General features: G+C 35.7%; 1 protein-coding gene and 2 pseudogenes across 3 annotated transcripts; 2 read left to right on the top strand and 1 right to left on the bottom strand.

Moving 5' to 3' along the window:
* The first annotated feature begins 861 nt into the window (after positions 1-861).
* Positions 862-4,091, top strand: LOC143555577 (F-box/LRR-repeat protein At5g63520-like; annotated as a pseudogene). The gene is made up of 9 exons (XR_013139224.1): positions 862-1,106; positions 1,189-1,296; positions 1,645-1,914; positions 1,983-2,084; positions 2,180-2,219; positions 2,309-2,458; positions 2,695-2,880; positions 2,982-3,101; positions 3,659-4,091. The product of XR_013139224.1 is annotated as an F-box/LRR-repeat protein At5g63520-like (transcript).
* A 5,125-nt stretch (positions 4,092-9,216) lies between these two features.
* On the top strand, positions 9,217-13,851 carry LOC143555575 (uncharacterized). The gene is made up of 7 exons (XM_077045103.1): positions 9,217-9,369; positions 9,699-9,880; positions 10,476-10,650; positions 11,224-11,432; positions 12,089-12,214; positions 12,293-12,399; positions 13,245-13,851. Exons 1-7 carry the CDS (start codon positions 9,218-9,220, stop codon positions 13,698-13,700), a joined length of 1,407 nt encoding a protein of 468 aa, XP_076901218.1. The 5' UTR covers position 9,217; the 3' UTR covers positions 13,701-13,851.
* Positions 13,852-14,873: 1,022 nt separating this feature from the next.
* Positions 14,874-16,335, bottom strand: LOC143555574 (UDP-arabinopyranose mutase 1-like; annotated as a pseudogene). Its single transcript, XR_013139223.1, has 4 exons — positions 16,009-16,335; positions 15,656-15,906; positions 15,390-15,558; positions 14,874-15,231 (listed from the first exon to the last, which is right to left on the bottom strand). The product of XR_013139223.1 is annotated as a UDP-arabinopyranose mutase 1-like (transcript).
* Between the last annotated feature and the right edge of the window lie 1,393 nt (positions 16,336-17,728).

Raw genomic sequence — 17,728 nt, 5'->3', positions numbered from 1 at the left:
CTGTTATTGGTCATATGGTTAAAACTTAAAACTGGTTATTTATCACAAACGGTTTCTAGGTTTGAAAACAGTAACATGTTTGACCGGTTTTGGTTATTAACCTAGCTGGTTAAAAATAATTGGTTTATTAAAAAAAATAATTAATAGTTAACTACTAAAATCTATAATAAACCAACTTTGTTAAACTAAAAATGAAATTAACGACAAAAATATATAAATATAGAAAGAAAAACAAAACATAACAAAAACACCAACACATATTTTTGACGATTTTGTTTTCGTTACATCGTCTTCATCTTTAGTTGCCAGCTCCTAAGCCTTAGCCTTCATTGTTTTTGTTTCAATGTCTTCATGTTTTGCCAAAGGAGCTCGCGAGATGGATTTGGACGCCGTTTTGAGGAACACTGTGTAATTTACAATGAGTCATTTTAGTGTATCCGACATTAGAAACAAATCAACCTTGGTGAAAATTTATGGGCTTCTATAAGTTTCTAGTATCAAAACAATGTTTTATTTATTTGCCATTAGAGCCTTTTGGTTTGAGTGTTATTAAGAAATAGAGGCAATCATACCTAAATATCCAATACTTATTCATACTAAGTTATGGGGTAAAATAGTCAATAACCAGCTTCTAACAACTAGAAAAAACGGTATAAGAGTCAAAGGGTAAAAAAGTAAAAAATCAAACCTTATTAACCGATCAGTAACCTATTTAAAATAAACGGTTTTGGTCATGAAAACACGTTTCAATATTCTTTATAACATAGATACATTTTTTGGTGTTATCGGTTTAATTTAACGGCGCGTGGGTGGTTAAACATTCTTTTAAAACTATTTTTTGTTCGGTTTAAAAATGAAAAGAAACCGAAGCACAACTCCCTCGTCACACAGAGATGGCGTCACCGTCCCGGAAACTGTCTTCCACCGGAATCGCAACAAACATTAATGTCGTCGGCGACGATCTTCTCCAAAACATAATCGGCAGACTTCCGGCGGCGTCCTTCGCCTCCGCCGCTTGCGTCAACCACTCCTGGAACCGTGTTTGCGATCGCATCCTTTGTCGCCCCAAGCTATCCTCCGCCTGGTCGATCAATCCTTCACTCCAAGTATATACTTCTTATTTCAAACCCTAGCTTATGCGTCAATAATATTATTTTGCATCCTTAAGCCCTAATTAATTATCACCAGGTTGCTATAGAAGAGGTGGTGAACAAAGTAATGTCTGAGCCGATCCGTCCTCATTTCGCCATTGCTTTCGTTGGACGCGTGTTCATCACGGACAAGGCTCACCAACTCGTATGTTATTCGGACCTTACAGTTAGTTGATATGAATAATGCGTGACATGTATATTAGTCGTACATGACGCCTCGTCTCGTACAGTAAGATAAGCATATAGTTTCAAACTATATGCCTCGTATAGGCGCTATATGACTCGTATAGGTATAATATCTCATTCTTAACGTCGTATGACACCCTATGACATCCATATATATATATATGAGAAATATAGACCTATACGAGTCGTATAGATGTTAGACGTTGTGTTTTATATCGTTTGGGTGTCTGTCTGAATATCTCATGCCATAAGATCATTTTTAGGTGACATAGTTTGCATACTTGTAAATTTTATTGATGAATTGCAGATTACTGCAAAACTAGGGTTCAAAGTTCCAGTGATTACTAGTAGTTCCCGTGGAATTATCGGAACGGATGTGATTTCTGATGAATGGAATGATCTAAAGACTCAGGATATGTTTTCTGGTCAATGGAAAGACCTACCGACTCAGCGGGATGATGGTGATGATGATACTTCTGTACTTGTGTCTCATATTTCAAATAGAGCAATCATGTTGGTTGTTGGATTTCTACCAGGCATAAAAGTCAAAATAATCCCATATCTGAAGCAATTTAGGGTAATAAATCTCATCCTTGTTAGTCACACTGTTTTTCATATTATTTATAAGTTTTGTTCATGTAACAGACACCACAAGATGTCTTGATTGATAAATTTGTAATGGACATTTGGGAATTCTCGACTTCCATTTCAGGATGTAAATCCCCTGCTGCTATAATAATGTTCAGTGTACGTAAGTTATTTTTAAAAGTAACTTTTAATGGTTTTTAAACTAAACTATATTTGCATTGTATGCTATTATGGTCACCGAATTTTATGAGCAGGAATCTCGACAACACATAACAGCTATTATGGAAAAAATGGGTGAGTGTTGTATTTAGAACAACACTTTACCGTGTAATGCTAACTTACTATAATTAATTTTCTTAGTTTGTTTCTTTTCTTGATTTTAGATTATGCACTTTCATCAGAAACTGTTATTGTTGGTGGTTGTGGACCTTCTTTACGACATGCTAATGGAAGTTCAAGGAACATAACCGCCACCTAAGAACATGCTTCTGCTGCTGCCTTAGTTTTTGTTGTGGACAAGAACAAACCTCCTGGTAACTTCGAAATTACACTTTTAGATGTTTTTCACTTTTCAGCATTTTATATTTTGGCATTTTCTTATTCTTGTTATCTTATCTTCATTTCTTTAATTGATCATCTACCTCTTTATTTAAGTTTTCTGTAAAGACTGATCACTTTTTCGGTAGCATCTATCTAGTGTTAACACTCAGATTCATTTTCCTTTAGTTAATTCCAATTTGTTTCGAGTTTTAAAAATGTTTCCGAGCAGGTATTGGAGAAACTCGGTTTCATTCTGTAGTATCAAGTGGACTATCATCTCTAGGCGGTGTTGTATACAAGGTGGCTTCTGTTAGAGCGGGAGACTTCAGTTCTTCGACTTTCCTCACCGCAAAAAAGAGAAGGGTCACGTGAAGTTCTTGGTGGTTATGCTATTAAGAGTCAACTCTATGAGAATGTATGCTATTCTTTACTTGTAGTCTGAAATAAGCAATTCCACAAACAACTTTAAATCAACTTCAAAGTCGGGGAATTTTAACCTGTTTTATTTAATAACAGGCAGGAGGCCAGAACAATTATGGCCCTTTATGTATTGAGGTAAAAAAAAAGAAGGAAATGCTCAATTGGTCAAGAAAAAGGTGGTTGGGTGACTTCTTTTGCATTCCCCCAAGTTCTACGGTAAGATAACTACCGATAGCATCCGTTGTAACTTACAAGTTAACTTATCATTGTCAATTGATTGTTCTTTAGTAGAGATGATGCACCTTTACTTGAATGTTACTTTAGAAGTTTCTTTCAAGTAGGTCTTTGTGATCTCTTTTGATTATAATAGTATGCGATTTGAAAACGCAAAATATAATTTTGAAATACTGCTTCAGATTGGTCATTGGAAACTAATAAAAATAATAAGATCATAATAGTAATAAAAATCAGATTACTATTAAGATCTTGTTATTGAAATCTGATTATTTCACTTTTTCACGTATTGTGTCAAGATAGGCAGCTTTTTGTGAAATTTGGGTTGACCCGAAACATTTGCATCCAAATTTTTAGAAAGTTAAGTAGTGTGTGAAATATGATTATAATCTATATTATTTCAGTAATAATCGTTTTCTTGAACAACATGACCTAGAAGGTTTCATGCATCAGGGATACACTTTTACCCATTTGACCAGTTTGTAGAAATAACAATTAATGAGCAAATGGGTAGTTAAACTATAATCATTTCCATGCAGGACTGACCAAGAAGGTCTGACTGTTGGTGATATTGGCGTCAACATAGGAGATAATGGCATCAAAAGAGGCGATACTTTTCGTTTTTATGGCCCAGATTTCGCTGCGGCCGTATCTTCTGCTACCGATGTGTATAACAATCTGAAATCTTTCAAGCAAGGGAGCACCACTAGCGGTGATAAGCAGGAGGTGTTTGGCGGTCTTATTTTTAGTTCTCTAACTTTTGGCAGGTCATTCTTTGTCCAACCAAACGTAGGCAGATCTCCATTTTTGGACAACTTCCCTGGCGTGACCCTTGGCGGGAGCTTTTGTAGCATGGGAATTGGGCGTGGCGATTTAACCCTGCATGTCAAAAAATCTAAACAACAAAAGCCGGGGCTTGGTTGCTTGCCCAAATGCAGTGATGTCTATTTAGTCATGCCTTACACTCCATAAAAATGGAATTATGGTGTTTCTGTGTTATAAGCAGTAACTGCATGATCAACATCAACTATGATCAACAACCTGGATTATCTACAACGAATACTATGACTAGTAACTAAGCGGTCAACATAAAATTGGGCTATTAGCGCCAACTTGGGTGATCAATAACAAGTGACTATCGATAATCAAACATATCCAATCTTGAGTGTTGGAAAGAGATTCTCATGTGTTAAGTTCTTGAAATTGAGAATCTAGATATGATCTTTTGAGATCTTCATATTCCTTATCATCCTCCTGATTGAATTCTCTTTCTCAAATGATACATTTACTTCCTTCAAACTCAGCCTTAAACCCGTGTATCCTTAATTGCTCTAGGCTTAAGACATTTTTATAATCAAATTCAGGAATGTAAAATACACTCTGAAATGTTAATGTTTTTACATTTAAACTCAAACTCACTTGCCCAACACCACGAATGAAAAGAATCTCGGTCTTCTCTGTTCGTGTTTCAAACTCGTATGAATTTTTAATTTTGTCGAACTGGTTTAAATTATGGGCAAGATGATTTTTATAACAAGGATTGACATACCAAATTTCCAGGGGCTATGTGTTCGTCAACATAGCCAGTAGCGGTTCCTTGATCTTGAATTCCAATGTTAATTGCAAGTCACATTAACATGGTGGATTCATCTTGTTACTTAAGTTTGCAATTCCTGATCTTGTGACCCTGTTCTCTGCTGTATAAACATAGTCGCTTGTCATAGCCTCGATTCGCAGGTAACAAAAAGAAGGAAATGCTCAATGGGTAAGGAAAAAGCTGGATGGGTGGCTTCCTGATCATATGATTACAAGTTGATGTTAGACTTTGTTTGACTGTTTGACTTGGTGATGTTATGCATGCCACTCGACTGGTTACCTTTTATTTATTTTATACTTTGTTTGACTATTAATCTACAAAACTGACGTCAAAAGTAACAAAGGGAACTGAGCATTTATTAAAGTCATTTTAGACGTGAAACATTATAAAACAAAAAAAAAAATAAACAACATACTAAAGTCAAACAATATAAATAAGTCAAATACAGACTTATTTCCAATGACATTCATCATTTGATCATTCTGAATCTAAATCATGCTTGTGTTCATATGAATCTAAATCATGCTTGTGTTCATATGAATGATGGTACTGAAATACCACATTATTTGCGGGAATATCATAATCCCAAGTCTTTTAATACATCATGGTCATAATCAACCACCGCCTCCTTCTTATATTGTTCTTCCCGTATGTATTTGGTATGTTCATTTCCACGGCTTCTTTTTCTTGCACTATAAAAAAGGCATCTATTATTTTTTCTTTGCAATGGACCGACGGGGTCAAGTTATTTTACAAAGGAGGACAAAAATGAGAAGGATGAGAAGGATTTATAGCAAAAAAAAAAACCCTAAAAAAATAATGAAAAATTAAGAAAAATTCATAACTCAAAATTTAATTAAAAAAATAATAATAATAAAAACACAAAAATGTTTCCACCGTCTTTCTCGTTCTAAAAAAAACACAATGTTGAGTAAAAAATATCATTGTGTCCTTTTGTTTATTATTGTGTTTTGTATTTATTTCAACATTGATTGTGTCTTTTTTCTTAACATTGTGTTTTTTTTCTTAATATTGTGTTATATTACTCAACATTGTGTTATATTTTGTTAGGCATTGTGTTATATTTTGTGATCTATTGTGTCATTTTTTAGTTATAATTGTGTCTTTTATTCATTTTCGTCATTGTGTCTTTGATCTCGCCATTGTGTCTTTTCCTTTTTTTTTTTGAACATGAATGATGGGAGAAACATTTTAGTTTTTTAATTTTTTATTGTTTTTTATTTATATCTTGAGTTATGATTATTTTATTAGTTTTTTTGAATTTATTTTTAAGGGGTTTTTTGTGTGGTCGCAAATCCTTCTCACACTTCTCATTTTTGTCTCCCTTGTATCTAACCTTACCTTGGACCGACGTCCTTTTCAACATTACCAACTTCAAGATGGTTACTACTAATGTTTTCATAACCGGATCGGACAGTGAACCGGATGGGTAACCGGTTCACTGATCCGACCGGTTGAACAATTTTTGTCTAAAAAATGGCGGTTAGAGCTAAAAATAATTTTTTTCAAAAAAAAAATACTTTTTAATAGTAAAACCGGTTCAACCGGTTGGTTTTCCGGTCGGCCGGTCTGACCAGTTCGGTCCGTCCGGTTCTCTAAAAACCGAGCGAACTGCATAGAACCGAACTAGTCAATAAACTGAATACCGGTCCGACGGCCGAACCGATCTGGCCTCAACAGCATTGGTTACTACATGGCTGCCTAAATATAAAATAAAAGTTGTGACTCAACAAAAAATTGTTAATCTAGTATAAGATAGTGAACACATTGGACCACGAGAAATAGAAGCTTATAAGATAGTTACGAACTACATGACTACTCAAAAGCTAAGTACATAAACAACAAAGACCGTACAACTAATTTCTAACACAATCTTCAATTTTGTGACTTTCGTAGCCTTGATTCGTGCAAATTCGTCTTTTTTTGTTGACAGTTCTGACCAAAGCAGGGATTATCCTTTCATATCTAGGACATGTGAGAGTATTAGCTCACCTTAGCCATCCATATATAACTAGAGGTGGCAATATGAGTGGGTTGGGTTGGGTTGGGTTGGGTTGGGTTGAATTTGGGTGATGGGTTAGGATGATGGCAACCCACTCATATTGCCACCTCTAGAATTCTTGCAAATTCGTCTTTTTTTGTTGACAGTTCTGACCAAAGCAGAGATTATCCTTTCATATCTAGGACATGTGAGAGTATTAGCTCACCTTAGCCATCCATATATAACTAGAGGTGGCAATATGAGTGGGTTGGGTTAGGTTGAATTTGGGTGATGGGTTAGGATGGGTATGAGTCAGGATGGATTTTTAAAATAGAGGATTAGGATGGGTATAGGTCAAGATGGGTAAAGTTAATCCATCTTGACCCAAGTAAAGGTTAAAATGCAAAGGGTTTCAAAAACCCCTCAAAAAAATTTTCAAAAATTTTAATAAAAAAATAATAACTCAAAATATAAATCAAAAACGCAAAAACTAAAATAACAAAAATGTCTCTCACGTCGTCCTCGTTCATTAAAAAAAAACCTCGGTTTCATGTCGGTTCAGGTTTGGTTTTTTTTTTGTTCATTTTTGCTTTTTTTTCGTTTCGGTATCTATTCGGTTTTTGTTCGGTTTCGATTTCTCGGTTTTATTCGGTTTAGGATGGGTATGGGTCAAGATGGATAAAGTTAATTCATCTTGAACCAAGTAAATGTTAAAATATAAAGGGTTTCAAAAACCCCTCAAAAAAATATTCAAAAAAATTAATAAAAAAATAATAACTCAAAATATAAATCGAAAACGCAAAAAGTAAAATAACTAAAACGTTTCCCCGGTCTTCCTCGTTCATAAAAAAAACTTGGTTTTTTCTCTGTTCAGGTTCGGTTTTTTCAGTTTTTTTTCGCTTCGGTTTTGTTTTTTTTTTTTTTTTTTCATTTCAGTCAGTTTCGGTATATGTTCGGTTTCAATGATTTCGGTTTCGATTTCTCGGTTTCTATTCGGTTCCGTGGGTTTTGTTTGAAATAAAATTGGATAAAGCTTGTTTTAGTCCATTCTAACCCATAAGCAAACTCATTCTAACCTATAACCAAAAGTCACTAGTATTTTTCCAACCCATCTTGACCCTCTTGTAAAATTCTTTTAATCTATCCTGACACATCTCAATTTTAAAAGTTATCCAAATTGACCCAAAACAACCCATTTGGGTTTGTTTTGCCACCCTTATATATAACTCCCATGTAATGAAATTAAAAAATCAATCAAATTCAGACATTCAACAATAACAAATTACAACTTGCAACCTGCCCTAAAATATTAACCGAATTCAAACATATAACAACCTTAAATCCTAAAACTATATCATCCAAAATCAGCATAAAAAATGATCACCAACCCTAATTATCTGAAGTAACAGCAGAAGTTTGAGGATTGAAAGACTTACACGACACAAGAATCTTCGACCAAGGCCTGCATTCATCCTGGAAATCCGATAGCACATAGCTGAACCACAAGAGCGAATCCAATCTGATAAATCGTAGCCTATGACTTCGATCTCGTAGATGAGAACTGTGAAATATTAGGTAGGGCTCGAATTCAGTGGGAAGGATGACCAAGAGTTCCTTAATCGCCACAAAAGCACACGAGATTGCTGATTGATCAATCGAAGTGAACGCGTGTAAATTATGGTTTCCATTGTGAGTTAGCATGCACACCTAAGGGCATAGTAGTAAACAACAATTTAACGAATTTTCAGGCAGTAAAAGTTAGGGAAAATTCCCATATTAACCATTTTAGAAAATGGCATCTTTTACAAAGAATTCCCAAAATGTCCATTACGAAATAGGCGGGACGACTTTTTGATAATCCAAGACGACTAGTTTGTAGAGCCAATGAAAAGCGAATGCGTGTTCATAAAGCTGACATGACGACTGGTTCATGAAGACGATCTAAGCGCCAAGAGAGCAGTCGGCCTGACAATTGCATTCGTGTCTATGTCGGGCGGATTAGATCATGAACGTGCCGACTAGATCACAACTGATTAGATCACGTTGTTGAAAAACACGGCCCATAGCAAATTATGTTGGACGACTAGATTATATAAAATGAGATTTTGAAAAGGCATTATAAAAAGTTAGGGACGACTATATCGTGAACATGCCGACTAGATCATGATACAAAAGAATAAAAATAAAATAAAAAGACAACTAGATTATGATACAAATACAATGGGACGACTAGATTATCATTTTAAAATGGTTTTTTAACAACATGATCTAGTCGGTTGTGATCTAGTCGGCGTTTTCGCGATCTAGTCGGCCCGACATAGACATGAATGCAACCGTCAGGCCGACTGCTTTGTTGGCGCTTAGATTATCTTCACGAACCAGTCGTCGCGTTAGCTTTATGGACTTAAGACTTAAGTTGATCTTGCTCACACGAACACAAACAACAATTGATTTACTATATATATTATTATTTTCAACTCTTAGTGGTTGTGGCAACTAATGGGCGGCGATACAGGGGTTTCCACCATCGAAGATGACTATGAAACCTTGAAAATCGAAGCAGATGAAAGCCGGATTACCAGTGACTACGATGATTTGATGGATCGAGTTGACAACATGGAGCTCCATAATATTAAAACTAAACTTTTGAGGTTTTCTTTTCCTATTTCCATAATTTCTTAATTCAGGCAGCTGTAACCCTACACACAGATTAAGGAATTTTAATGAATTGGTCTATCCACACACTCTTTAACGTGGGGTTCCATTCGTATTACGTAGGGTGTGTGGATAACCAAATGGTGTACCAACACCATATCCATATCCCTTTTGTATATAATCATAATTACTTTTTATCTTGTTCACAGCATTACTTTACAGTTGTACTAATGATTATGCCGTTATCAGTTTGTACTTTTTTTCTACAAATATTTGTGTATAAGGTTACAATGTAGCATATATGAAAAATTTGTATGTTTCCCAGCTATACACCGGGATCATGGGTCGAAAACGTAGGTGGCGTGACCATGAGTGACTACAACGTGCCAAAAACGACCACTCTTCTAATAATTGGCCCGAAAGGATCTGGTAAAAGTAGTCTTGTTAACAGAATTACACGGGTGTTTGAAGATGACAAGTTTGCACCAGAAAGAGCCCAGGTTACATGTACGTGATTAGTCCATTGTTGTTAAGTGTACTTAGGCCTGTAAACGAGCCAAACGAACACGAACAAGGGCTTGTTCGTGTTCGTTCATTTAACTTTAAATGAACATGAACACAAACACTTAATCAGACAAATATTTGTATACATGTGTTCTCGTTTGTTTAAAATCTAAAAGAACAATATCGAACAAACATTAATGAACAACATCGAACAAAGATAAATGAGGATAAAGGAACATATATGAACAAACGTAAATGAACACAAACGAACATAAATGCAAACAAACAAATATAAAGCCATTAAGTAGACGGCTCATTCAGATAATATTTAATTATTTTCTATTAATATGTAAATGAACATAAATAAACGAAGCATTCATGAACATAAATGAGCGAACAAAACATGCATTCATGTTTGTTTGTCTAATTGAAGGAACACAAATTTTTTGTTCATGTTCGTTCGTTTATTAAATTGACGAACATAAACGAAATTCCCGCCGAACGGCAGTTCACTGAACGTTCAGTTTGTTTACAGGCCTAAGTGTACCTGCAGTACTTTTTGTTATTGGTAAGAGTTTAATAATCTTGATTGTTTTAGATAATTCATCCATTTGGGATGGCACGTGTTTCCTCCAGGAGTATATGGTACCAAGAAACTCGACTTCTTTCTGTTTATATGACACGCGTGGATTTTCAAGCGATTTGTGTGAAAATTTGGAGATCATTAAGCAATGGATGACAAAAGGCGTCCGCAATGGAGAATTTGTGAAAAGGTTGTTTATGTAAATTGTGTAGGAAATGACGTAATGACTGTAGCCAAAATAACCTACATAACCGAACCCACCCCAAAACCGAACTGAAGCCATTGTTAAACTTGAAAAACTGAAACTGATCGGTTTTTGAAAACCCAAAAACTAAATTTTCGGTTGTTTGTTTGGTTTGAGCCCCAAACTGACCCATTCACACCCATAGTTATAAACTGTTGAAACCGACCAAACCTAACAAGCAGAAGCAATTCAGCCGGTTTGAAATCTCACGGTTCTGTTTTGGCAGTTTGCTCGATTGACAGTTTGGTCTGGTTTGGTACTTGGAACCGGCTGTGTAAACCAAACCAACCCATTTAACTTCTATTATATAGGGTGAGTATCATTACAGAACTCTTAAATTATTTAAGAACTTGAAGGAACTCTTAATAACTAAAGTTTTTTATAAAAAAAAATTGTATGTTAATGTTGTTTGAGTTTATTTTGTCACTTTTTATATCTATATTTAAGTTTTGAAAGTTGATTACCCTAAACATAGCTCTTTCTTGCTATACTTATTATTAATGACATTTTTTATGTTAGTGCCACGGATAGGACAAATTTACGAGCCAGAATGAAGTGTAAAGCTCGCCAAGATAAACTCCCGAGTTATGAAAGAAGGCGAGTTGACTTTGTTATATTTGTGGTCAACGGGCTTTCGGTTTTGAAATGTATGGAGAGCAGTGGAGCCGACACACAATACATGCATATGGTTACTGAGGCTTTCAGTTCACCATTTTTGTCTTTTAAAGGTACCATGACATGTAATATTAACACACTTGTTCTATTATATTTGGACAGGCCTGTAAACGAACCACGCAAACACGAACGGAGCATGTTCATGTTCGTTCATTTAACTTTAGCCAAACAAATGATCGAACACGGACAAGGTTTTCGTGTTCGTGTTCATTCGTTCATAAAGAAAATGGGTGTGCTCGTGTTCGTTTATATTCGTTCGTTAATAATATAAGAGAACCCTTCACGAACATAAGCAAACGTAACTAAGCGAACACCAGTCAAAATTACACGTGTACAATAATTTGTTGGGCTGAAAAATTAATAAAAGTTGACCAAGTTGTAATAAGTGATATTAAAATTTCAAAATACCAGATTAATTTGTAGTGGATCTAAATGTTTAATGAGCATATAAATGAACGAACTTAAACAAACATACATAAATGAATTTAAATGAGCGTAAACCAACACTCATGAACTTAAATGAACGAACGAGACATGTATTCATTTCCGTTCATTGAACTAAATGAATAAAAAAAAATTTTCATGTTCGTTTGCTTATTAAATAAACAAACATGAACGAACTTCCCGCCGAACAGTTCATTGGACGTTTGGTTCATTTACAGACCTATATTTAGATAATTTTCAACTACCTTCATGGTCAACGTTTCAGATCATAAACCGGTTATTGCAATTACACGTGGAGATCTACTTCCAATCTCTGAGCGTGCGCGCATTCGTGTTTATTTAGGACTTGCTCTTGGTGTTCATCCAAGTAAACAAACATTTGATATTCCAGGTGAAGATTTCATAGTCATTTCTGTTAGTGTTCTAGCTTGATAATGAGTTGACTGGTCAATGCTCTTTGTGATTTCAGATAACTGTGAACCCACAACAGACTTGACCATTGTTGACTTGGTACGGTATGCTCTTGAACATGCAGACAGAAATCTTCCCTGCAAATCCCGACCCGCAATTAACAAGGTAAGAGTCTGCAATGATAATAATAGTAGTAAAAATAATGATAATAATAAGAAACTAATTACATGGATGGCTCTCGTAGTTTGCACTAATTTCATCTTTCATTCCTAGGATTCATAAAGTTTGGATATTGTCCCGATTGTTTGTTAGATCGTTACACTTGGAAAGGATGTCAGTTAAGTTTTTCTCTTAAGTGTGTAAAGTGACCAAAATGCCCCTTAATATAAAAAACAAAAAAGCCTAAAACTCTTTGTGGGCCCATGTAATTTTAAAAATATATGTATTTAAAGTAACAAATATATAAAATGGCCACTTTAAATAATTTAACAGAAAATCTTAACTTACATCCAATCAAGACGAAAAGCGTGAGAATCTCGCAAACAGTAAGGACCCTATTTGTAGTCTGTTAATCCCAGGGAAGAAAGGTGAAATCCGTGCAAACCACGCAGACCATCTGACTAAATTACTCTAATAATAAAAATTATAGTACCTTTTGTTTCTCTTGCACATACAACTGGTTTCTATGTGTTTTTACTTCAGCAATGATGCTGATTAGACAGGAAAATAATCAAGTTTGGTAGTGGGCCAAACCTGTATTTTTTTAGGTATGCGTTGGAACGGGCTGGGTCGGTTTGGGCCAACCCATACATCAACTTTTTTATAATCTTAATAGATAAATAACATGCTAAATATGATTACATAACCTATATCATCACTAAAAAATCCAAGTTTTGTTTAATTAATTGATTTAGGAGGTTTTATGCATTCTACAGACCCGTTTCCTTTTTATCTAAATCCTTTAGTTTGACCATTTGACGAATTAGACCCACTATGCATATATAATGCAGGGTTCTACTATGCTGCTATGGACCCATTTGCTACTCCTATTAGCTGTTGGAATCTTCCTGCTTACAGTCTATCTTCACGGGTTCAGTTCTCTGAAACTTAATCCAGAATGCGCTCCTGAACTGAGCCTGGAGGTAAAGAAAGTTATAAAATGTGATCAAGAAAGTGTTCCCAAACCCGACATGAAAATAAACAAAGTTACAGAAATTGATCCCGAGATTGTTCCTGAACCAAGCCTGGAAATAAGGAAAGTTATGGAATTTGATCAAGAAAGCGTTCCTGAGCCACATGAACAAGACCTGGAAATAAAGGAAGTTAAAGAAATGAAGAAAGTTATTCCAGAAAGTGTTATTTCTAAACCAAGAAAGAAAACAAAGAAAGCCGAAACAAAACATAATGTGAATAAAGCCAAACCGATCCAGGAAATAGACTGGAAAACGATTCGACACGTTAGGTAAACATAGGCTTGTGGGCGTGTACTAGTTCAACCGACACGCAGATGTGTATAAATAAGTTTACATCTTTTTGGAAAGCATATGGAAAACCGGATGTGATGTTTTAGAAAACATGTAAATTGTATGTGAACGAGTTTTTGTACCCTGCCCGTTGCAGCGTGCGGGTGTTATTAATATATTGACGGTTGTTGATAATGAAAAAGAATACATGTACGGTTCGATCAGTATCGGTTTGGGTAGTTATGGTACAAAAAATTATAATATTCCCAACACCACTCGTACGATACAAAAAAAAAGTTTGTTTACAATTGTTTTATTACACAAAAGTTGTTTACAATTGTTTTATTACACAAAAGTTGTTTGATCTAACCAAGCTATTCCCATGTTCCGATCTTTCCATTTTTTTAACACATTTCTTGGGTAAAGTAGTTCCTTAGGGGCTATTTGGTGGTCTCTTAATAGTCATTAAGAGGCTACCAAACAGCCACTTAGTTTTTGGACTGGGCAAGCGGGAACCAGGAGGTAACACATCTGTTAAAGCAATTGGACAAATGCAACACAAGTCAAGATCAGCGATAGCGAAGCCAAGCAGGATAGGCAAGCCTACTCAACTAATCTCATAAGTTAAGGCGTGTTTGCATCGCAATTAATAGAAATAAAAACAACTGCTACACTAGTTAACAATATTCATTACCTTTCAGAATAAAAAGCATACAAATTGTCTATAAAAAGAGTACTTATTTATAAAAGATACTTTTGCGCTAAATGGTTTAGCGGTTTGCGCTAACAGGCTAACTGGGTCAGTTAAATCAGATTACGGGTTGGATATATCAGGTTAAACAGGCCGTGCATCGATTTTTAGGTAATTTAAATGTCAGCAAACCATAGAATTAACTTCGGTTTCATTGGTTAGATCGATTTCAAATGCTTTAAGAACACCCCTACTGTTTTGTTCAAAATCATATAAACCCTTTAAAAGTTGTAAGGCATATATTCGAACACGGAACACCACCAAAATTACAATATATAAGATCATATATTTATAGATACAAGTATAAGTTATATCACTCTAATAAACTTGGTAAATATACCCGATAAAGCTCACGACGACAAATTATATACTTATAACACCAAAGGAAACTTAAAATAGCAAGCTAATGCAAGTAGACATTACTCGAGTACACGTCTACTTGGGTTTAAAAGGCTCGACCCTGACCGCAGCTGCACCATCAGCTGGAGGGTTAAGCTCATTCCATGCATCAATCCAAGTAACCATGGCATCACTAAGCTTCCCAAAGTAAGGATCAATCGGGACAAGTTTCTCCTTGGCAAGCTTTGAGAGCTCGAGGTAGCATCCTTGCGCGGTTGTGCATTCTTTTGGGAGGGTGACATTTTGGAAAAATGGAATCATGTCTTCCTGCCAGAATAGGCCCTTGAATTATTTCTTTAAGTTGACAAATGGGTTGCTTGCTTTGCTATGAGAAAGATATGGTAACCCTGTTTTCACTCCTAGCCCCAAATGGTCACATGTCACCTACAACATACGGGCCCAAATAGGTTATTTACGTAACGGTTTTAATGGGCCAGGTCCACAAGCCCATTTTTTCTAACCCAATTCAGCACAAACAAAAAGTTAAACGTTCTGACAGACTCGACCCGGCCCATTGCCAACTCAATGAAACACTAAAATACCTTAGCGCACCAGCCGGCCCACATATCATCATACCGACCAATAGGATGACCGTCTCCCATGAGCCCGAAATACATGGCGGGCCCGATGAGTTCCCTATCGAAAGCAAGGTTCATCGCACACATAGGGAAAAGGGTCCCTTTTGGGATGGTCATGACAGCATCCACATACCTACAAAATTTCCGAGATATCAATCACATTGAGTACATATCTAGAAATAAAAACATATAAATTCTTGTGACTTGTAGTGAAAATCGACCGGCTGGACCTAGTGTTGCGTTCACGAGGCTTGACGAGTTGAGTTGGGGCATCATAATCAGGAACATTGAGCCAAAGGCCATGAAAAATGGCGGTGGCGACACCTTCCCTTAAACTGAAGGGGTACCCCCTCACGAAATCAGCACCTTCACGATACGGGTCGTATAATGTGTTGAAAAAGAAAGGTGTTGATGGTGTTGACAAGTTGTGAATGTGTTGTGCCAATGCATTGATCTCTTTTCCACTTGGATCCTTAGCAACCTTCATTTCAACAAAACAACATAAATCAACATTCATGCATATAATAATTGTACAACACATGGTTAACATATAAGTATATAAGTTAACAGAAATTAGGCTTACGAAGCAGTCGTCGTCAATGGTGAAGATGTACTTCTTCTTGGAAACAAGGAACCCAAAGCAACGACACGCGCCATCCTTGAACGAAATGCAGCTGGCTTTAGGGCCAAGGATCCGCTCAATATCATTGTGGTTGTAGAGTTCATAATCGTATCCTTCGGGTACTTGAATATTTATGGACGGATCGCCATCTTGAACAATAATAAGATGGTAAGGCTGGAAGAAAGGTCTCCACTGCTCAAGGAAATCAAGGCTTCGAATGGTGGGGATGACGATGTCTATGTCGTCGACCGAAGGCGGCGGTGTTACAACGGTTGTTGGGTAAGACATGGTGGTGATGTGGTGGGTGAATATGGGGATTGAGAAGTTGGTATTTAAGAGTGTAAGCATGCAACTGTTGAGAGGAAGATGTTGTCATGAGGATGTGTTGTTGATGAGAGATTTTTCGTATAGAATGCTACAAGTTAACCGAAGTAGATATATCAGTGACGTGTATTTAAAATGTATATAGGCTAAGATTAATAGTAAGAATAATATTTTACTTTCAAAGTGACAAATTTTACCCTTAGTTTAATGGTTTTTCTGTTTTTGAATTTTAACCAGTGCGGTTCAACCCGTGAGCTACTATGAGGACGCGATGAGAATTCGGTTCATTACGTTGCGTAAAAAACTAAAGATAAATTGTATATATTTTGTTTTACAGTATATGCACAAATAAGTTTTAAAACTATTTACGATATAATTTGGTTTTTAAGATAAGTCAAGGCAATAGAACGGATAAAGTGACGGTTTTATAATTAGGTCCGGTTTTGAAATCACCACATCGTTGTCGCTATCATATACGGTCACCACTGAGACCAACAGCCACAAGCACATTGTCATATTGCCATGCCCAATGCCGCCACCTAGCCACATTGTACCGCCACAACCCTATCGTGACTTCAGCCACACGCATCACAACCCGGACCCGCTTTCTTTCTAAAAACTTGTTTTAGTCTAAAATTTTGTTTTGGCAAGTACCCGTTCGACACTTTTTGGAATGTCTTGTATTTACCTTTGACTCAACCCATTTTACGGCTTGCCCGTATTGCCGAGTTTTATATATAATTTATGCAAATTTAAGAAGTATTTAGTCTTTAGCTATAAGGGACAAAATTCAACCGATCAAACGTCCTTTTATGACTAGAAACGTTTTCAATAACTCTACACCGTAATTTATCATTTTATCTTTGTAATTTGTAGCCAAGACGAAAATTCATCAATGATATTACAAGTGGGTCAATTAGCATCGAACAAGTATAGAGAACACTTAAAAATGCAAATAAATGTCTTTCACTTGGATTGTTATATATCACATTCAATGAACTAGTGGTTCACACGAAGCAATTTCTACAACACTTTATCTAATCAACTTTAACTTTATAGACTATGTATGTGTTTTCTATATTACTATTATATAATATAATTAACTAATACTTATAATAAGAATTAGGGTTATTGGATTTAAATACTCCCAACTTTCATCGTTTGGTCGACAACATAGTATATGTAATTACATAATTACACTACAATGTAATTACATAATTACACTACTTGATTCTTACAGTTAGCACGTTAATTTAATTTATACATTAACTTTTCCTCATAACTTATAATACCCATAAATAATTGAGTATAATATTAATTGCACAGAGGTGACTATTGCAAGGTATTTATATGTTTA

This window comes from Bidens hawaiensis, unplaced genomic scaffold (assembly GCF_021521415.1).
Source record: "Bidens hawaiensis isolate Kalapana, Puna unplaced genomic scaffold, B.hawaiensis_p1.1 tig00018162_1, whole genome shotgun sequence".
Lineage (NCBI taxonomy): Eukaryota > Viridiplantae > Streptophyta > Magnoliopsida > Asterales > Asteraceae > Bidens > Bidens hawaiensis.
Note: the sequence above shows the minus strand (reverse complement) of the source record. Positions and strands in the feature narration are given on the sequence as shown.